Below are 22,798 nucleotides of genomic sequence, written 5' to 3'. Positions count from 1 at the left end.
CTGAGACTCCAATTCCCCAATTTTCTTATGAGTGACAGTCTGGTGTGCAGACACTTCCTCTACTTTCGACCGAGCTGTAATCATTCTCCTTTCTCTGTAGCCAACTGCATTTTCAAGTCCGCCGTTTGTGTTTGCAACTCTGCTATTTGATTATGTAAGTCTGTAGAATCTCCTTCTAACTTGCAACACTTTGTCATCTCTAACTCTTGGGCTTTTATTTGCATTTCCTTAAAGTCCTGTTCACACTGCGCAGATTGCACTTCCAGACAAAATCTACAATCAGCCTAATCTCGGACTGCACTACTGTGGTCTTGTATCTCTTCACGGGCTTTTGGAAGATATCCCTCCTATTTCTTTTTCTCAATTCTTAGCCTTGTTCACACTGAGCGGCTTGCTCTTCCAGCAACACCCTGTGATTGGCTTCAGCTTAGGCTAGTCTTCTGAGGCGCTTATTCTCCTTTAAGACGATCATTGTTGTTATTATTAGAAGGCTTGGGTTCATGTCCTCAGCAGGCCTTTATGTGAACTACCCTGCCACACAGCAAAATTATAGTCAGATACCCTGAAAATAAGACAGGGGCTTTTATATTAATTTTTTGCTTAAAAATATTTAACTCTTTTTCACATGTATAGCTGTCTGGATACTATTTCAATTGACTTTTAAAAATTAACTGTAACTATGGTTTATTTTTAGAGTAGGGCTTATATTTTAAGCATCCTCAAAATTCCAGAAAAATCATGCTGGGCTTATTTTCAGAGTAGGTCTTATTTTCAGGTAAACAGATATTAGCTGTAGGTTGACAGTAAGTTCTGAACTCACTGCATGTTCTCTGTTTTGTGACATTTGTTTCTTGTCTTGTGTTTCTGGCCTTTTTTTTTCCTTCGAAGTGCACCAAACTTTTGGCTTTTTTTAAAATAATTTTTTACTCAGGGATTCTCTGAATTGTCTATAGGAAAAAACTGTGTGTGTGTGTGTGTGTGTGTGTGTGTGTGTGTATGTGTATAAAAAGCCACGTAAAAAAATGTGTGAAATTCATAGTTTTTTTTTAAATTTTTTTATTAAAGTCCAAAAAAAGCCACAGAAAGGCTCTGTGTGAAGGAAGCTTTAGGCTAATTTTGCATGTGGGGTCGTAAAATGGGGCCCAAATTTGTGCTTGCCAACGCGTGATGTTCCTGCGGATCCAAGACTTTTTTGGGGGGTTTCAAAAACACCTCACATCACTTTAGGGAAGCAGCAATCCTCCACTGCGACTTGCATCGCGCAGCACTCTCATGCACCTCTCACATCGCGCAATGCTTTGTCAGCCCCAGTGAAAACAATGGGTGACGCGTTTCAGGGGAACGGTGAAAGATAGGGCATGCTGCGATATTTATTTATTTTTTTCTCCCCTCACCGCGATGCAATACAGGGGGGAAAAAAATCGCTCATAAGTGCGATCCCATTCAATATTCGTGCAAAATTTGTGTGTATCGCAACGCATAAATCTCCCGTGATTTTCTCTGCCCTGTGACAGCAGGCTCAGACTGTTATACATTTCCCACTTTTTGGTTTGAAAAAATAAAAAATTACAATTTTCATTTTTAATCTTAACAGAACATCGTTTTGAGGGAAACTTCATGTTATCTGCAAATGATAAAGAGGAAGATATTCTGCAGCCCTCTTCAGGACAAAACCTCTTTACCCTTGATGTGCCTCCAGGACTTAACACTACAGATCTGTCCTATAATCCCCCTAATCATGAGGAACCTCCTGACAGATCACTGATTGTTACCCCAAGTACAGGTCTGGAAGTGGGTGAAAGGTTTCAGTATACTAAACGGTTTACAAAAAACTCAGGTCCAAGAAGAAGACATGCAGGAGAGAAGCCGTACTGCTGCCCAGAATGTGGGAAGTGCTTTACAGGTAAATCAGGTCTTCTTATACATGTAAGAGTTCACACAGGAGAGAGGCCGTATTCGTGTTCTCTGTGTGGAAAGTGTTTTGCAGATAAATCCAGTCTTGTTAGACATGAGAGAATTCACACGGGAGAGAAGCCGTATTCATGTTCAGAATGTGGAAAGTGTTTTACGAACAAATCTCATCTTGTTAAACATGAACGAAGCCACACAGGAGAGAAGCCATTTTCATGTTCTCAATGTAACAGGTGCTTCACAGATAAATCACATCTTGTTAAACATAGGAGAATTCACACAGGAGAGAAGCCATTTTCATGTTCACTATGTGGGAAGTCCTTTACAGATAAATCCCACCTTGCTAGGCATGAGAGAATTCACACAGGAGAAAAGCCGTATTCATGTTCAGAATGTGGGAAATCTTTTACAAATAAATCAAATCTTGTTTCACATGAGAGGAATCACACCGGGGAGAAACCGTATTCATGTTCAGAATGTAGGAAGTGCTTTACTACTAAAGCCAGACTTGGGGATCATCAAAGAAGTCACACAGGAGAGCTGTTTTCATGTTCCGTATGTGGAAAATAGAAAAAAGTTTGGTACCAGTAAAGTTCGCTAGTAGAATAAAATGTTATTGTTCTCAGCAGGAGAAACCAAATAATCTTGTAGTTTTTCCTCTTTTCTAAACCTGGGCTGCATCCTAAAGCAGGTGTTAAGGTGTGTATGTATGTATGTATGTATGTGTGTATATATAATATGTATGTATATATATTTTTTTCTTCAGCTGTCTCCTGTTCTTAACATGAAAAATAGGGCCAGTTGTCTTGAAAGCTTGCTGCTGCAGCATGATTTTGTTTTTTTAACCATTAAAAGGTCTCCTGTCTACAAGATTATTTTCCCCTCTTAGTGAGGATAATATTTTACATGTGGAAAATGTTTTCATTACTCTTGCCTTGCAGCGCTGGGGTCCTGGGTTCAAATCCCACGTAGGACAATATCTGCATGGAGTTTGTATGTTCTCCCTGTATTTGCATTGGTTTCCTCCAAAGATTCCTGTTTCTCCCCAACACTGCAAAAAAAAAATACGATAAGGCGAACTTAGACTGTGAGCCCCAATGGGGACATCAAGTGATGTACATGCAATATAAATGTGTCAAATACTGTAAATACAAGGTCAAAGTTTTAAACTCATCAGAGAATTCACATAAAGAGAAAAACTCATTCAAGTTCTTGAAATGTGATAAATGTTATAAGCGCAAAAAAATGTAATAAAGAATTAACACATCCGGTTCTACACAAACATTACAGCCAATAGCAGTGTTTACTTTTGGGTCAAATTAGCTTGTATCTGCCAAATGTATCTTTCTCTGGGGTCCTCTGTGATCAGGTTTACAGAGGAAAAGTTTTGTGGGTATGAGACTAGGACTGCATGACGACTTTTTACTGTGCAGCCCCGGGACCTTGTGCTGTCAATAGGGTTGCAGGTATACGCAGTGATCTTTGCTTGCATGACCCGTATCCCATCCAGACGTTGCGGCATAGCCCTAGCCCAAGGAAGAAAAGGAGAACCTTCTTTATAATCTAGCAATCAAGATGAATTGTCATTATGAACCTTGCTTCTTATCATGGCGTTCCTAACATCACCCACACTGCAGGAGAATCCGGAGTAATACGTGCAAAAGTAAGGACACCCTACATAAACTTTCTTTCCGAGGGATATCCTCATCTCAGTCAGTCACAGTCTGCTGGGTCATTCCTCCTTTGGACGCTGTGTTGTGCTGGCAAAATCAACTGAGTCCCACTCCTAGCCTGCTCAGAAGGCGCATGCTGTGGGTGGCACATTTCCCAGCATGGAAATTATGATAAACGCCCCCTCGGGGGGCTTTCTGTGGTGGCAGTTAGAAATCGGCACATAGTCACTTGTAAGTTCATGTAAGTCAGTCTTCCTCACAGGGAAGAAATCGGCACAGTATGAAAACACACTAATCTGCTGAAGAGCTGAGAAAAGCGGTTCCCAGAGGCAGATCTCCTCCAATCTACTACTGGTGGCCAGCAATACTTTACAACTGCACAACCCCATTAAGTCTGAGGCATCCAAGATCAGAACTACTGGATGTTGATGACTGAGAGAAATGTCACTCAGATGCTGGGGGAGAGCCACCCGCTGAGATCCCGTCTCGTATTCAATAAAACCATCCAGGCTGCTAATATGTTGTTTTGAAGAAGACAGAAATGTGCTGTCGACAACGAGACTGCAGCCATCGTGTATCTGAGAAGTCAAAGGACTCTCACTGCAAGACCTCACTACTCAAGATTCAGGAATATGGATGGAGACACTGTGGATTTGGTTGTGGATTCTGCCGGATATTCATGCATAGGATATGGATTTGAAATCCCCAGAAATTCTTCTCCCTGATTAAAGATGAGATTTCTTGGAGTTTATGAGAAAACTGTGAGGGCCAATAGATGAGTTACTTCCGGTTCTAATGAGGTCTTCAACGGCCAGCCATCTAGTTCTTGGGTTACAACAATATCTAACCTGAGGGCTAGTAAGAGGACCACTGGCTAATACATGAGGACCTAAAGGAAGACGACAGAACTGGAGCCGATATCTGGGAGTCTGCTCGAATGCCTAAACTGAGGAACCTCCTGCGAGCAGAGAGAATCAGAACCTGAGGATAGGCATCTGTCCAATCTATTACTGGGAGAAAATGTTTGCTACTGACCAAATCATCTCGATGGTGAACTTCTTTTTCTTGTGTAAGAATTTAAGTAGGTCAGTCAGCAGCATCCGTGCTTACCTGCTTTCTTGAATCTTCATCTGTACTGTTGATGGTCTGCGCGGCTCACCGTCGGATACACGCAGTACTGATTTTTTTTTTACCCCAAACTCCTTCTTTTCCCACAGAATTCGCGGCCCGTCTGCAATGTCAATTGCAGACGGGCCACAGGTTGGAATGCTTCCATTGAATTCAACGGAAGCAGTCTGTGCGAGAACCACAGGAAAATGGAGCATGCTGCAATATTTCATCCACGAGCGGAAACTGAAATTGGCTTCCGCTCGTCAGCATGAAGAATCGTTTTCCATTGGATGCTATGGAGGGTTATTGCTACAAAACCTGGAGGCGGATTCCACAGCAAAACTCCTCCCGTGTGCCTGAGGCCTGAGGCTGGTTTACACTGATTGGAAATCTTTATCACAAAGGAACAATGATGAGTTCGCTCATGGAGGCAGTTTATATGTGCTGATAAATTGCTACATTTCCATTCAGTTATAGTGATTGTATCGGTGAATGTGATCGACTGAACGATCGCCGTTTACATTATACAAGCCAACAATGATTCTCTGCCTGCCTACAATGGCCGAATGATAAGCAAAGAATTGTCTTTTCATTGTTCAGTCTTTGGCCGTGTTCACACTGAATGATTATAGTTATCGCTCCGTCAGACGTGCCCTTATTTTCATGAAGATAAGATTTTTGCTTGTATTTAGGATGAAGTGATCTGGGCAGATAGATGCCAGTCCCATGAAGAAGACTTTTTTTTCAATTATGGAAGAGATAAAAGTATCATAGTGAGCTGGACATTGGTTTTCTCCAGCAGGTTTCAGGGTATTTTGTAGCTTCCAAATTGTATAGTGTGCACACATCATCGACCAGATCAGACACAAGCTATCAGTCTAATATCCAAAATGGCTCTCTGGGCAGAAACACCCAGACAGCCCCTTTTATTGTAAAGCATAACACCTGCTCTTTAATGGGCGTGCAACAGATTACATCAGTAACATATAGGATTCTCATTTGTCGGATCATATAGAATCCCCCCTCCTTCCTGCCCACCTTCTCTCAACTCCAATGTATAAGCAAGTCTTTGTCTTACAAACATGTGCTCAAACCTGAAACTGAAAGTAAGTATCTCTTTGTTGAAGAAGATTCTGTGTGGGGGGATGGGAAAGGACTGGGAAAACACTCAAGATGAACACAAGCAATAACATATAACACTGTGATTTAACTCTTTCCTTATGCAGCAGAGTTCCACATTAGGCTGAAGTCACAAAACACATATCTTTTCACCATTGTCCAGCAATTACTATAATGAAATTATGCAGTCATTAGCCTCTAAGAGTTAAAGTCACTACAGCTGCGTAATACCTCTAGTTTAGTACAAATCAATAGACATTTTACACTGACTAATCATCATGTCTATCACAATAGGAAGTAGGAAACCATATTTGAAAGAAGTTGGAAAGCCTGGCTCCACTGTCGGTATGGTAGGCTTGGCATCATAAGTGGAAGGCTGCTTTCACACCTGCAGTGGGGATTATGCTTTCGTACTCCTTCCAGGGAGCAGGAATGGGTAATTCCCACAGCCAAACTGTTCCGTGTGTGGAAAGAACCGAACAGCAATGGGTGGACCCCATTGACTATAAGGGGGTCCGCCTGCTTTCCGTCCAGCTGCCCGGTTTTGGGGTGAGAAAAAAAGTGCGGCAAGTATCGCATTTTTCCCGATATTTGCAGCCCCATCTGTGCCAGAACCTCTGACCGGAGGTGAAAGCACCCTACATTTTTGATCTGTAGACTTCTTCTTTGGCAGATCTGTTTCTGACTCTGGTTACGATAGAGCGACAGCGAGGTCTTCTTGGTTTGGCGTAAAGAAATGCTTTCTCCTTCACTTAGGAAGAGAAATGGGAGGCTCCTAGAGCTAAACTTCAACTGTTATACCAAGGGAGGGGAATACATACATCAATGCAAAATCTTAGAAATCTTTGTACATTTTGAAAAACTATCATTCTGTGGTCACTTTGTCATTATGGGGAAACACAAGTCCACAACATAAAATTTAAAGGGATCTGAAGACTCAGATTCCTGCATCTTCGCTAAGTTTGTCATAACACAAAACTGGAAGAGTTCTCGAATCCGCTTTCTGGGTGAAACAGCAACCATGGTTAACAGAACTTGCTCCTATAAAAACTGATTGCTTACACACACCAAAACCCCAAGTTTGAAAGGCAGCAGTGTGGCTGGTTTAACATGCCTTAAGAGCTCATTCAATTTTAGACCTGCTGCCCTCTTGCTTTTCCAGGCAGACACGGGTGTCGCTCTGCCCCTCCTATACAGTGAAATGTGGGCAGCGCTCCACGAAATGGAAAGATTTTTATTTGATAGAAGTAAGGTAACAAGAAATAGACTCACCCGATGACACCGGGCCTTTTTAGGGGCTCCGGTTCATCACAATCCAGAACAACGTATAGCTCCAATCTGCATGTAATGTCAAAACGCCGTCAGGTTACAACATCCTCAGGAGAGCGTCATGGCAAGTTCCAAAGGTGAAAAACAACAACCCAGGAATGGAACAGAAGACGATAAGAGAGATAGAAAATTGCCAGCGCAACAGTGTGGGTAAATGTTGGGGGCAAGGAATGCAATAATGATTATGATGACCAATCTCCACTTACTTCACAGGGGTGCCACGGAGACAGCACCCCTGTGAAGTAAGTGGAGATTGGTCATCATAATCATTATTGCATTCCTTGCCCCCTACATTTACCCACACTGGAGCGCTGGCAATTTTCTATCTATCTTATCGTCTGCCCCTCCTATGTGAATAGGCTCATAGCTGTGTACTTTCCATCAGCACTGTAGGAGTTACTCCTCCCCAGTTCTCAGCCCACCTGCAGGGTAATAGGCTATTTCCCTCCTATATAGCTGGGCTAGGGATGCTCCTCTTTGCCTGAGTGTTGGTGTGAGTTTGTCTCAGTCGCTTTGCAAAGATCTTCTGCTTCTGACCCCTGTGTCAGCCCTGATTCTGGGACTTACTACCTGGCTTACGATTGTACTCTGCCTGCTCTGACAGTGGAACGGATTTTGATTTTAGTTCAGATTGTTTGAGGTGCGTTGCACCAGAGTCTCTCCCTTCTGTGGGTCAGGTGCCAACTACAGCAAGACTACTCCAGGTGGTAGTGGCCTGCTTGATTTCCTGCAGTGAAGCCCAGATCCCTGTACAGGGGTTAAAGGGTGAAAACCGAAGAACCATCAGGATAACTCCCTTAGGATTGGCCCAAAGCTAAACCGGTTAGTTGGCACCGTGGGATCACACTCGCTGTCCGGAACAAGCATAAGCATTTTTTGGTTGCATAAATATGCTATGTATTTACAGACCGAACATCCCCTACTGCCTGGGAATTTCAGTCCATCTGTCTTGATTTATGCGCATAAAAGCTGCAAGAAAAACCATCAATTTCTTGCATATGTACGCAGTGAATATGCAAGTTTTATGCAGGTATCTTTACACATGTAATGGCGGCCGATTGAGCACCATTGATTTGCAGTGGGGTGGCTCTGCCACCATCTGCCAGTTACTGAACAGAGTCGTATGCAGGCGTGCGCTGGAGCTCAGAATCCAAAATGGCCCCCGAGCAATGTGCTGGCTGTGTCCTGCGGGAAAAGTGGAGAGCTTCTCTTTCTGTGTCCAGATGCCATCACGGGCCACATAACATAACGGGTCAGGCCAGATTTGGCCCATGGGCCTGGGGTTCGAGAGCGGTGAGGCAGGAGAACAAATCCGCCCTGGTGTATCTAGGTAGAATTATGCCTGAAGTATTCGGTCTTAAAGGGATTGTCCAGTTGTAAACTACTGATAGCTTCTCATCAGGATAAGTCATCAATAGTAGATTGGGGGGAGTCCACCGCCTGCGACCCTCTAGGATTAGCCATTCTCCCGTCCGCTATGCTCCTATAATGAGTTAATTACTACAGGAAGCAGACAGCTCCATTCTCACTGCAGTGGCCAGGCTTGGTATTACAAGAATTGAAGTTAAGGGAAACTATGCCTGCAATACCAACCTTCACCACTGCCTGCTTCCTGCATAAATCAACTCTGTGCACAAGGACACTGGCCTAGTAAATAGATGATCAGCAGGCGTCCCGCATGATGGACCCCCATCATCTACTATTGCTGACCTATCCTGAGGATAAGCTATCAATAGTTTACAACTGGACAACTCCTTTAAGATAATATGGCTTAAGGAGTGTTTTAGATATCTTGAGATAAAAGCATCCATGGAAGTCATGAATTATATGGATTTAGAATCAGAATGGTAGAGTTGGAAGGGACCTCCAGGGTTATCGGACCTCCAGGGTCATCGGATCTAACCCCCTGCTCAGTGCAGGATCACTAAATCATCCCAGACAGATGCTTGTTCACTTCTGTTGGCAACCTATTCCACTGTGACCAACACTGGGCCTAGGACAGAGCCTTGTGGTCCCCACTTGATACATTCTTCCCCTTGGATGTGCAGCCATTTATGACCGCTCTCTGAGTACGATCACTCAGCCAGTTGTGAATCCACCTAACATTTGCCTCGTCAATCCCAGATTTGGTCATTTTTTCAATAAGTCTGGTATGAGATACTTTGTCAAATGCTTTACTAAAGGTCAAGATATACTATATCCACCGCATTTCCCTGATCAACCCAGTCACTGATTCTGTCATAGAAGGACATTAGATTAGTCAGACATGACTTGTTTGTACAAACCCATGCTGGCTCTGGTTAATTACTCCATTCTCATCCAAGTACTTGCATACATGCTGTTTAATAATTTGTTCACAGATCTTTCCCAGTATAGAAGTCAGACTCACAGGCCTGTAGTTTCCTGGATCCACCTTCTTCCCTTTTTTGAAAATAGGGACAACATTTGCCCTTTCCAATCTTCTGGGACTTCTCCTGTTCTCTAGGAATTTTCACAGATTTTGGCGAGTGGTTCAGCAACTACCTCCGCTGCTTCCTTTAGTATCCTAGGATGTAATTCATCTGGACCTTGAGACTTGAATTCATGTAAGTTAGCTAAGTGTTCCCTCACCATCTCTCTGCTTACAGATAGCCTGCATTCTTTTATTCCCCCAATAGCACAGGGAAGATCAGTTCCATCTACTTTCTGAGAGAAAACGGATAGAAAATAGGAATGTAAAAGTTTGTCCTTCTCAACATCATTCTTAACCAATTCCCCATTTCCATCTTGTAAGCATCCAATAGCATCTTGGACTTTTCTTTTGCTTTTGACCCCCAAATCTTTTTTTATTGCTTTTGGCCTCTCTTACAAGCCTCAGTTCATTATCAGCTTTATCTTTTCTGACACTTGCCCTACAGTTTCTGCAGACCCCATTATATTCTTCTTTAGATATTCCCCCTCTTTCCATTTGATAAACAGATTTTTCTTCCTCCTTAACATGTGTACAAGTTCTGTGTTCATCCATCCTGGTCTCTTTAAATGCTTCCCATTCTTCCTTCTTTTAGGGATTGGTAACGATTGGGCTTTGAGAATCTCATTTCACAATATTTCCCAACCTTCTTGGACATTTCTGTCCTTAAGAACATCCGGCCATTGGATTCTTCCTCTCCTCTTTCTGAGTTCATTGAAATCTGCCTTTCTGAAATCCAACCTTGAGGTCTGAGTCTTCTCAGGTCTAACTCCCTTCATGATCGCCGCCTCCTAAGGTCCCAGCCACCCGTACTTCCTTAACTATTAAGATGATGGTCATGTGACATTATGGGCTGTGAAAAGCGTAAATGGTGACTGAAGGACCTGCGATGACATCATCCTCATGTGACCGGTCATATGAGGGGGAGGGGCTCAGCACGATGGACTGTGATAGGTTGTGGCTAAAGGTCCTGTTAGGAAGTTCTACTGATGACATCATCACAGGTCCTTCACCTCACTAGTGACCAGCGGCTACAGCTCTCTAGTTCTTTCTGTTATCAGCCAGCGGATGATGTCCGGTTCTCCCTGCGGTCCGCACTGATCTGTTCACCTGTGGAGCGCACAGGTATCTCCTGCAGACAGATGACGGTGTAGCATTGCCCGGACCCGGGGCTGTAACTGTGTAGATGCAGGCAGACTGTTCATACGTTTGTGGAAGTCTTAGTGAGATTGACAAGCGTATTATATTACATCATTATAACGTATTATTACATCATTATGTTATATTACATCATTATAAAGTATTATATCATAACATATTATATTACATCACAACTTATTATATTATATCATTATAAGGTATTATTATATCATAACTAGAGATGAGCGAACGTGCTCGGCCACGCCCCTTTTTCACCCGAATACCGCGAATTCCGAGTACTTCCGTACTCGGGTGAAAAAATTCGGGGGGCGCCGTGGGGGCACGGGGGGTAGCAGTGGGGAGTGGGGGGGAGAGGGAGAGAGAGAGGGCTCCCCCCTGTTCCCCGCTGCTCCCCCCCGCACCGCCACGCCTCTCCCCGCCCCCCGGCGCCCCCCGAATCTTTTCACCCGAGTACTGAAGTACTCAAAAATGGCGGTACTCGGGTGCGTAAGTACTCATTACGAGTACGTTCGCTCATCTCTAATCATAACGTATTATATTACATCATTATAAGGTATTATTATATTATTCTGTGGGGACGGACACGTTTCTTTTAGCGGTCTGTGACCGCTGCTTGGAGACATTTAGCCGTTGGCGACGGCTGCCGAATACGTTCTCACTATATACGGGGATCCAGGCCTATGGAGCTGTCAGCCCTCAGCGTGCGCCGGATGCCTGGTGAGTCGCACCTGCCGGGGCCGTGCGGACGCCCTGCTGATGGCTGCTGTTCGCTTTTCTTGCGCTTCCTGTGGTGTTTTCCTCTCTATACAGACACATCAGCCCGGTCCCATGGCTTCCCCACTACAGAAGTAACGTACAGAGTGCCCCCCCGCACATATCCGCAAGACATACTGTATCGGTGTCTCACGCAGGCGTATTCTGTGTCCGTATTGCGCACATATTCTATACGCACGGACCTCGTAGACTCGTATTGGGGCGTTCATACATGCAGTTCTCAGACACGTGAAACAATTCGCAGCATGGCGTGTTATGGTCTATATTATGAGCCGAGGTCTGTAGGGTGTTGATACGCGATACACGCCTATTCACACGGGAAGGAGAAAGCTGCAGCTCTTGCGGTCTACATGTGAGAAACATCCAAAACACGCTGGAATGAGCAAAACTCAGTCGTGTAACTACGTAGTGTATTTCCCTGAGCAAAGAGGCTGTGCCTGGGTGAGTGAGCCCTTAATGCCTAATACATTGGGGACCACCACTGGGAGCAGCACCCCTATACAGAACTGGGGTCCCCCGACCGTCCTGGGGAAGCAGCCGCTGCATCCAGACTGAGAATGAATCTATAGGTGACCACACATGTCTGCGGCTCTCCACTTCTATAGAGACTACAGGAACAGCAGAGCCCCCGCCTGGAGGTGAGACCCCCCCCCCCATCTATCAGCCCTGTGTGGGGCATCCTGTGAGACCCCCATCTATCAGCCATGTGTGGAGCATCCTGTGAGACCCCCATCTGTCAGCCATATGTGGGGCATCCTGTGAGACCCCCATCTATCAGCCATGTGTGGGGCATCCTGTGAGAGCCCCATCTATCAGCCATGTGTGGGGCATCCTGTGAGAGCCCCATCTGTCAGCCATGTGTGGGGCATCCTGTGAGACCCCCATCTGTCAGCCATATGTGGGGCATCCTGTGAGACCCCCATCTATCAGCCATGTGTGGGGCATCCTGTGAGACCCCCATCTGTCAGCCATATGTGGGGCATCCTGTGAGACCCCCATCTGTCAGCCATGTGTTGGGCATCCTGTGAGACCCCCATCTATCAGCCATGTGTGGGGCATCCTGTGAGACCCCCATCTGTCAGCCATATGTGGGGCATCCTGTGGATGAGAATCCTCCTCTAATCCATGAAGTGATGGAGAACCTGCGTCTCTCAGCGCTCTATAAGTGACTTCTGTATGTCCCCTATGATGTCCCCTGTATGATTACAGCCGCTCCTCTCTTCATAAAGGTTCCCGCAGGACCAGATCCTCCACATCAGCCAGTTTTCTCCTGAATGACCCACCAAGGATGGACAAAGAGCGGAATGAGATTACCGAGATCCTACTGAACGCCGCCTTGGAGATCATCTACCTGCTGACCGGAGAGGTGAGCGGCTCTAGGTTTTTATCGGTAAGTAGGCACATTGTAACAAGGAGAAAAGGACCAGGAAAATAGAAGATGATGGCAGCTCTCCTCCTGCCATCATCTTCTATGTCTCTATATAGATATCAGACTAGATGGACCATGTGCTCTCCTCCTGCCATCATCTTCTATGTCTCTATATAGATATCAGACTAGATGGACCATGTGCTCTCCTCCTGCCATCATCTTCTATGTCTGTATATAGATATCAGACTAGATGGACCATGTGCTCTCCTCCTGTCATCATCTTGTATGTCTCTATTAAGATATCAGACTAGATGGACCATGTGCTCTCCCCCTGCCGTCATCTTCTATGTCCCTATATAGATATTAGACTAGATGAACCATGTGCTCTCCTCCTGCCGTCATCTTCTATGTCTCTATATAGATATCAGACTAGATGGACCATGTGCTCTCCCCCTGCCGTCATCTTCTATGTCCCTATATAGATATTAGACTAGATGAACCATGTGCTCTCCCCCTGCCATTATCTTCTATGTCTCTATATAGACATTAGACTAGATGGATCATGTGCTCTCCTCCTGCCATCATCTTCTATGTCTCTATATAGATATCAGACTATATGGACCATGTGCTCTCCCCCTGCCATCATCTTCTATGTCCCTATATAGATATCAGACTAGATGGACCATGTGCTCTCCCCCTGCCATCATCTTCTATGTCTCTATATAGACATTAGACTAGATGGATCATGTGCTCTCCTCCTGCCATCATCTTCTATGTCTCTATATAGATATCAGACTAGATGGACCATGTGCTCTCCCCCTGCCATCATCTTCTATGTCTCTATATAGACATTAGACTAGATGGATCATGTGCTCTCCTCCTGCCATCATCTTCTATGTCTCTATATAGATATCAGACTGGATGGGCCATTTGCTCTCCTCCTGCCATCATCTTCTATGTCCCTATATAGATATCAGACTAGATGGACCATGTGCTCTCCTCCTGCCGTCATCTTCTATGTCTCTATATGGAGGTCAGAGTATATGGACCATGTGCTCTCCCCCTGCAATTATCTTCTATGTCTCTATATGGAGGTCAGAGTATATGGACCATGTGCTCTCCTCCTGCCATCATCAACTATGTCTGTATATAGATATCAGACTAGATGGTCCATGTGCTCTCCTCCTGCCATCATCATCTATGTCTGTATATAGATATCAGAGTAGATGGTCCATGTGCTCTCCTCCTGCCATCATCTTCTATGTCTCTATATAGATATCAGACTGGATGGACCATGTGCTCTCCCCCTGCTCTCATCTTCTATGTCTCTATATAGATATCAGACTAGATGGACCATGTGTTCTCCTCCTGCCATCATCTTCTATGTCTCTATATAGATATCAGACTAGATGGATCATGTGCTCTCCTCCTGCCATCATCTTCTATGTCTCTATATAGATATCAGACTAGATGGATCATGTGCTCTCCTCCTGCCATCATCTTCTATGTCTTTATATAGATATTACACAAGATGGACCATGTGCTCTCCTCCTGCCATCATCTTCTATGTCTCTATATAGATATCAGACTAGATGGACCATGTGCTCTCCTCCTGCCATCATCTTCTATGTCTCTATATAGATATCAGACTAGATGGACCATGTGCTCTCCTCCTACCATCATCTTCTATGTCTCTATATAGATATCAGACTAGATGGACCATGTACTCTCCTCCTGCCATCATCTTCTATGTCTCTATATAGATATCAGACAAGATGGACCATGTGCTCTCCTCCTGCCATCATCTTCTATGTCTCTATATAGATATCAAACTAGATGGACCATGTGTTCTCCTCCTGCCATCATCTTCTATGTCTCTATATAGATATCAGACTAGATGGATCATGTGCTCTCCTCCTGCCATCATCTTCTATGTCTTTATATAGATATTACACAAGATGGACCATGTGCTCTCCTCCTGCCATCATCTTCTATGTCTCTATATAGATATCAGACTAGATGGACCATGTGCTCTCCTCCTGCCATCATCTTCTATGTCTCTATATAGATATCAGACTAGATGGACCATGTGCTCTCCTCCTACCATCATCTTCTATGTCTCTATATAGATATCAGACTAGATGGACCATGTGCTCTCCGCCTGCCATCATCTTCTATGTCTGTATATAGATATCAGACTAGATGGACCATGTGCTCTCCTCCTGCCATCATCTTCTATGTCTCTATATAGATATCAGACTAGATGAACCATGTGCTCTCCTCCTGCCATCATCTTCTATGTCTGTATATAGATATCAGACTAGATGGACCATGTGCTCTCCTCCTACCATCATCTTCTATGTCTCTATATAGATATCAGACTAGATGGGCCATGTGCTCTCCTCCTACCATCTTCCTCTATGTCTCTATATAGATATCAGACTAGATGGGCCATGTGCTCTCCTCCTACCATCTTCCTCTATGTCTCTATATAGATATCAGACTAGATGGGCCATGTGCTCTCCTCCTACCATCTTCCTCTATGTCTCTATATAGATATCAGACTAGATGGAGCATGTGCTCTCCTCCAGCCATCATCTTCTATGTCTCTATATAGATATCAGACTAGATGGACCATGTTCTCTCCTCCTGCCATCATCTTCTGATATGTATATACAGACATAGATAATGGCCACCATACAAGAGTAATAACTTTCACTGATTACTAGAGATGAGTGATGATTCAAGGAGTTATTCTTACTGCCAGACTTGGAGTTGTTAAGTATTTTTTTCCCCTGAGTGTCTCTTCCCATCCGCAGGATTACACCACATTGAAGACATCCGGTGACTCTGTGACTCCCATCATCCATCTCCAGGAGTCAGGAGGATGGAGCCGGACCCTGGGCCCCATCACAGAGCCTCCCCCGCACCTCCTGACCAATAAGGAGAAGATCCTAGAGCTCACCAAGAAGATGACGGAGCTGCTGACCGGAGAGGTGACGCTGCGGGGAATGTGGGGGACATTATACAGTAACAGGAGGGTCGGGGTGATGACTGTATATTGTGTTGTCAGGTTCCTATAAGGTGTCAGGATGTCACCGTCTATTTCTCCATGGAGGAGTGGGAGTATATAGGAGGACACCGGGATCTGTACAAGGACGTCATGATGGAGGACCACCGGCCCCTCACATCAGCAGGTAAGAAGAGACTGATATATTTGTAAGCAGTCTTGTTGCCCCTTACTGTAGGTTCATTCTAGCACTGGCAGCCATGTTGAAGCTTTAATACCATCATGTACGATGTATATAGACGTGCCTACAATGACATGTAATATAGGAGCCCCCTGATTTCGGGCTCCATTCACGTCACATCAAAGCCCTATGACTGCCATGTAGGTCGTACATTCCCATTGAGCTCCGTTCACATGACGGATGCTAAACGTGTTTCCTATCGGCATCTGTTGTGCTGGTAGAGTAGACGACCCTATACTATGCAGAGGTGTCCCCCTATAAAGAATGCTATGGCCTGTATGCTTCTCAGCATGGAAGCCAATGGGCGATGTATGTGACTAAGAATGTAGAGCGCCATCAGCGGAGATCAGAGCTTCTACATGGGGAACCCTCCTGACATTCCTCCGACGTGGTATGAACAAATCCTTCTATTCATAGCGAGACTCCAACATATCGGCCTCCAGTAGTTCTTCCCTTCGTGTCTCGGAGTCTCCAGTCGTTCTGGAAGCAGCACCATGTTATACGTGACTGGAGGAGAAGCTAGATTTACTGTGCAATTCACACCAGACCAGTACCATCTCTGTCTGCTGGGAGGACAGTGTGATTATCATGATGAACCGTCATCTTCATTATGCCTTCATCATCTGTAATGTGATGGGAGTTTTTCTCTCCACCTATAAAGAGATTGTGTGGTACAGTCCATGCAGTTTCAGCACACAGGTAGTGCTGATGTCCGAACTAGTGACTCCTGGAGAGAACAGGGAGACAAGTGATCTCATTGTGAGCATCTGGGAAGTCCATGAACCCCCGGAAGAGAAGAATTCCAAAAAGTTTCAGATATTGTGGAATAACAAGGTCATACAAGCCGACCTATATACACTGGGGGGCTAACTACACAGTGATGGAAAAAAAATCATACTAGCGGCACTTTAAGGCTGCCTGTCCATGGGCGGATCACACTCTGTAAAGCTTTCCATAGGATTGCTATGGAAAGCGCAGCGCCGGCGTCCATGAGCAGAGAATCATAGCGATTCTCTGCTCACGGGATTTAAATCGCGGCACGCTGTGATTGCTGCGGTGAGCCTATCTATTAGCTAGGCTCATCTCTGAGACCTGTCAGCGCTCCTCTCTCCTCCCCTGCTGCGGAATATCGCTAGTCCGCCTCAACCGTGGACGGGGGGCCTAAAAGTCGTGACTACCAGAGGAAGCCAGTGCACGTTTGCTGCTGCTACAAGGTGATCTCATTACAATGATGGTGATAGATAGCAGCAATAATATGGAGGAAGGCAGGTAAAATCCGCTGAGGTAGGGAGCCGAAACAGATCGCTAGGACCCCTGCCTAGTGGCTGGCGCTGGTAATTGCAGGTGCAGCTTCCATTAAAATCGGTGAGAGCTGCGCCTGCCGTTATCAGCCCTGTTCACCGGGGCGCAGCGATCTGCTTCTACTGCCCTCTGCGTCCCATCGGTAACAGCGGGTGCCGGAACAACTAATCAGTAGAGTTCTGAGCGATCAACTGTCTGGAGGCCATTAAAAAAAATGCCTAGACAACCCCTTTGGAGGACCCGTCACTTCCAATGTCTCAGCAACAGAACGGCAGAATCCCAGACGTATTGCAAAATAGTGATTTATTCCTCCATATAACTGCTATGTTTCGACCCTCTTGACAAAGACCCCAAGAGGGTCGAAACGTAGCAGTTATATGGAGGAATAAATCACTATTTTGCAATACGTCTGGGATGCTGCCATTCTGTTGCTGAGACATTGGAATATACTGTTTGGGGCTTTGGCGGCTCTGACCCCTATATTTGGCGTGCATTCTACAGACTTGTTAGTCTTTTCTACCGGGTTTAAATATCCAGAAGTGTGCTGTAAGTTAATAGAAGTGGATTGCGGACCCGTCACTTCCACCTGTTCACATGTGTATTTTGTAGAGACCCCAGAATAGACGTTTTACAAACCCGGACTTACTAAAAGCCGCCCATCCTGCTGTCTAACTCCCCCGACTTTCCTGAAGGACTCCGGCAGGCACTTCTGGTTTTCATCCTCCCGACAGGATGGGAGATCTCACAGATTCCTGCAGGATCTCGCGGCCGGATTATATAAAGACCGCGGTACCTGTTACTGTGATAGGGCCGTTCTCACACAGCGGATGGAGGCGTAGTGTGTTACTGTTGGGGCCGTCTGGCCACAGACTGACAGTCACCCAAACTTTGCTCATTACAGCAATTACTGGGGTGACTGTCGGTCCGTGTTTAATAGATGTGCACGATTGGGCTTCTCCTCATCTGAAACAAGATCACGCCATTGTGGATGACTTGAAGAACTACACTGCAGCAATGAATCTAGTGTTTGTGGCCCTAACTGCGACCCTGCAGAGGGGCTTTACATAATTTTCGCCTGGGAAGGCGTTTAGTCGCTGCATATACCGCAGAGTTTTGCTGCTGGACTCCTCATACACCATTTCAGCGCAGAAGAGTTCCATGAAGTATCTGTGAAGCTCCTTTGGAACCGATGAAAGATGAGCTTGTAAAGCAGATCTTCCTGCAAATCTTGAGGACTCTATTCCGTTCTGTTCGTAGTCAGTAAAGACTTTTGGAAAGGAAGGAAGAAATGTAGTTTTGTTATGGCTTTAGAGCCCTCCCTCACTCACTAGAACCGAAGTGTCCTCTCAAACTGAAGCGGGTAGATGAAACCCGGGAAGCAGTTTCTACTAGAGAGAGATGTTCACGCTTTGTGAAAAGATTGTGCCTTTATTGCAGATAATCTGGATATTTTATTCTTAACCTTCCCTATTAGACCACAAGGGTCAGCTGTTGACAGAACAGAAACAGGATTCTGCTTCACGTTTCCATGGTGATTCCCTGTGTTTGGTGACTGCCCCTACTAAATTTGCTCTTGGTAATCATGTTGAGACAAGTCCACAATCTTCACTGGTTGAAATAGTAACTGTTGACGTATCACCTTGAAGTCTTGGCCCTATTGCTAATGAAGCTATTGAGCTGGAATTAATAATCTTTCTCAGTCAGAACTTAAAGGGGTTGTCCCGCGCCGAAACGTTTTTTTTTTTTTTTCAATAGCCCCCCCGTTCGGCGCGAGACAAACCCGATGCAGGGGTTAAAACAGAAAACCGGGTAGTGCTTACCTGAATCCCCGCGCTCCGGTGACTTCTTACTTACCCGGTGAAGATGGCCGCCGGGATCTTCACCCTCAGTGGACCGCAGGGCTTCTGTGCGGTCCATTGCCGATTCCAGCCTCCTGATTGGCTGGAATCGGCACGTGACGGGGCGGAGCTACGAGGAGCCGCTCTCCGGCACGAGCGGCCCCATTCAGAAAAGAAGACGACCGGACTGCGCAAGCGCGTCTAATCCGGCGATTAGACGCTGAAAATTAGACGGCACCATGGAAACGAGGACGCTAGCAATGGAGCAGGTAAGTGAATAACTTCTGTTTGGCTCATAATTAATGCACGATGTACATTACAAAGTGCATTAATATGGCCATACAGAAGTGTATAGACCCACTTGCTTTCGCGGGACAACCCCTTTAAGGCTCTCGATGAATTTTATAAAAGTTAATTTAGCTAAGGGTTTCATACATCATTAAAGGGGTTGTACCAAGATTACAAGTCATCCCCTATCCACAAGATTTCTGCAGGATAGAAGATAACTTGCTGATTGGTGGGAGTGTCACCACTCCGTCCCCTGCTGATCTGTAGACTAGGACTCCCAGATCCCCCTTCCTCCTTACTGAGGGGTGGGATGGAGTGTAGTAATTCTTGAGATCAGCTGTGGTCTTAGCAGTGAGACACCCACCGATCGGCTAGTTATCCCCTATCCATTCACTTTCAGTGGGACTGTGGAGATAGCTGAGCAGCATGCCTGGCCGCCTCATTGAAATGAATAGCCCATTCACAGATGAGTGCCCTAAAATTGAACCTTAATTGATATCAAATTAAAACTAATGGCTACAGACTAACTGATAAAACAGATAAAGCACAACATATAAATAAGTATCACAGTTAGAGAACCCATCCTCCATAACCTTCCCTATGGAGGGATCCCTAGATGGGAGTATATAGCTCCAAGGAATAGGAGGAAAACCCCAAGCAAAAAGACCTCCCTGGCTGGATTGTCTCTAACCCTCATGCCAAAGAGGTGTCCTACTGGAATGTGGCTGTGCGCTAGGTATTGGTGTTAATTCTGAAAGCAAAGGTGCCAGTATCCAGAATTTATGTAGGAATAAATCAGGTGTTTCCAATTCCCTATTAATGTCTGTTTTGTGGATTGACTCGGCTTGAATATTGAGTCACCCCAATGTCATGGAAATTCTGCGTACAGCTTCAATCAGGCCCACCCCAATGCCCCGTTGCCGGCGGTAAAGAAGAAACACCACACACGGAGGTCTGGTATAGTTCCTCACACGGGGACATAACTGCGCACTTTATTACAGATTACATGGGGTCTTATACCCTTTGGTCACGTCACTAGGAATGGGTAATGGTCTCACTGGCTCAAATTCACTGCATAACCATATATGTGATGTCCGCAGTTCCGCCTGAAGCAGTGTTAGTCATATATGTAGTTAAACAGTCGTTATCTAGATACGGCGCTTCTGGGAAAACAGCCAAGCACGCGGCCTTCGCGTCCGGTTCTGTATCATCTCTGAATTTGTGGACACATCTCTCTCAGCCTTGCAAAGCCTTGGCATATCTGATAAGATTTTTAAGTCTACATATTAAGTCTCATTTTAGCATTGCAGAGAACTTGCACACAGGTATAAAAGCATAAAAAACATATGGCGCAATATACATATACCCTCACACCAATCCAAGCAGAGATAATTATTATGATAAAACACAATTAATACACTATATAGGAATGGATAGAAGTTCAGGAATAAATCCCGGACTCAAAATGGTTGAGCCAAAGACAAACTTAATGTGGAGGTTCAAGTGGATTCAGCACGTTTCTGTTGGACCTATAACTCATCAGGAACCTAATTGTCTTAATAAAGATGGATTCAATTGCTACAAGATCATATACTTCATATCAAAAGACTGCCCTTTGGACTGGCGATTAAGGTTCAGAATTACCCACCCAAAACAAGGAGTGTGATCCCTGGAGGCACAATCTCCTCCTCCTAAAAATACTGGTGTTATAGCTGGTCTTATATAGCCCATGCTAGGTAAAGTCTAGCCCTAAAGACGGATATCAGATGATGTCAATGATCCTGCCTCCAAAGGAGATTGGATGATTGTTGGCACTTATCAATCCAGAGGCATCTATTGGTTGCCCCTACAATCAAATGCCCACCCTGAATACACACCTCCCATGCAACCAATCAGGGATATACACATAGGAGTGGAGGGCGGTAACACCTAAGGAGAAATATTCGCCCATCATCTACTACCAATGGCTGATGCGGTGCTCGTAGCAATGTCCCACAAAGCTAAGCAGCCGTATTTACATTTGGGTTTCCTCTGCCTCAGTGAATTAGTGATTGAAATGAATAGAGCGCTGACCGCGCACGCTCTGGTGCCTATCACTGGTTGGGAAAAAGCAACTCCCGCAGTGACAGGCACAGGGGAACACTGGTGTCACGTCCGCTTCAAATGTACTATAACTGTTCACACCACAGGACCAGGAAAACTAGTTATAGGTGGTAAAGAAAACAAAAGACGAGGAGAATTTCCCTACTGGCCACTAGATGATGACAGTCCCTACCTAAAGGTGAATGACCCGCGCTGATAAGGACACATTCACCCTCATTCCTGGGACAATCCCTTCAACCTATAACAAATGATTACCGCTGAGCAATAAACTCTACAAAACAAACGGCAGTATTTATCTTATGAGTTGCTGGGAGAATCACAGAACCCTGATCCAGCAATGTTCACCTTCACCAGCTGGAGGAGACGGCATAAATTGACCGGCACAGAACCAAGGCAGGGTGGTAATAAAAACGCTCCCTAAATGCCCTCCGGTGTCCTCCAACAGTAAAACACACCCACAACAACTCCCACCAGTGCTAAAGGAGACAAATGGAAAGAATCCAGAACAACCAGAAAACTTCATTATTAGACTGGCCAAGACCCAATAATGTGAAGGAGGTTTGAAAAAATGTAGGCTTTGCCAATTTCTACTACACATATTAGAAACTTCTAAAAAAGTATTAGTCCAAATGTGCTGCTTGGTTCATCCCAGTCCCGACTTACTACTTGTTGTTGAAGTGGATGCATCGGATTCAGCAGTGATGGCGGTGTTGTCCCATTAGTGAGGAGCAGCTACTTCACCCATCTGGCTATTTCTCTTGGCAAAGATTATACAAACTATGATACTGGAAGCAAGGAATTACTTGTGATAAAGAAAGATTGGAGACTTCTTGAAGGAGCTTCTCACCTGAAATCCTGAATTTATTAGATCAGCTAATGGACTTCGGGGCAGACGGGCACTTTGGGCTTTATTTTATGTAAAATGTCATTTTATTATTTCTTACAGACCCGGATCACATAACGCAAAGGCAGATGCTCTGTCTAGGATGTTGTTGGAGACCTCACAAGATTGTATATCAGAGACCGCCATTCTACTTGCCTAACACTTTGTGGGGGGCGACCTTTCCCAACGATGTACTACAGCGCATCAAACATGTTTGATTATAATGGAGATAATAATA

The 22,798-nt window shown here is 45.0% G+C and overlaps 1 protein-coding gene across 1 annotated transcript in view; it reads left to right on the top strand.

Annotated features, from left to right (window-relative positions):
• LOC136627298 (zinc finger protein 585A-like) overlaps positions 1–22,798 on the top strand; it is a 104,443-nt gene that overhangs the window by 70,937 nt on the left and 10,708 nt on the right. The window contains exon 9 of the mRNA XM_066602288.1: positions 1,595–2,453. Coding sequence (XP_066458385.1) covers positions 1,595–2,453 — 859 coding nt within the window. The remainder of the gene's footprint in view (positions 1–1,594; positions 2,454–22,798) is intronic.

This window comes from Eleutherodactylus coqui, chromosome 5 (genome assembly GCF_035609145.1).
Source record: "Eleutherodactylus coqui strain aEleCoq1 chromosome 5, aEleCoq1.hap1, whole genome shotgun sequence".
Lineage (NCBI taxonomy): Eukaryota > Metazoa > Chordata > Amphibia > Anura > Eleutherodactylidae > Eleutherodactylus > Eleutherodactylus coqui.
This window is presented reverse-complemented; position numbering and strand designations above follow the sequence as displayed.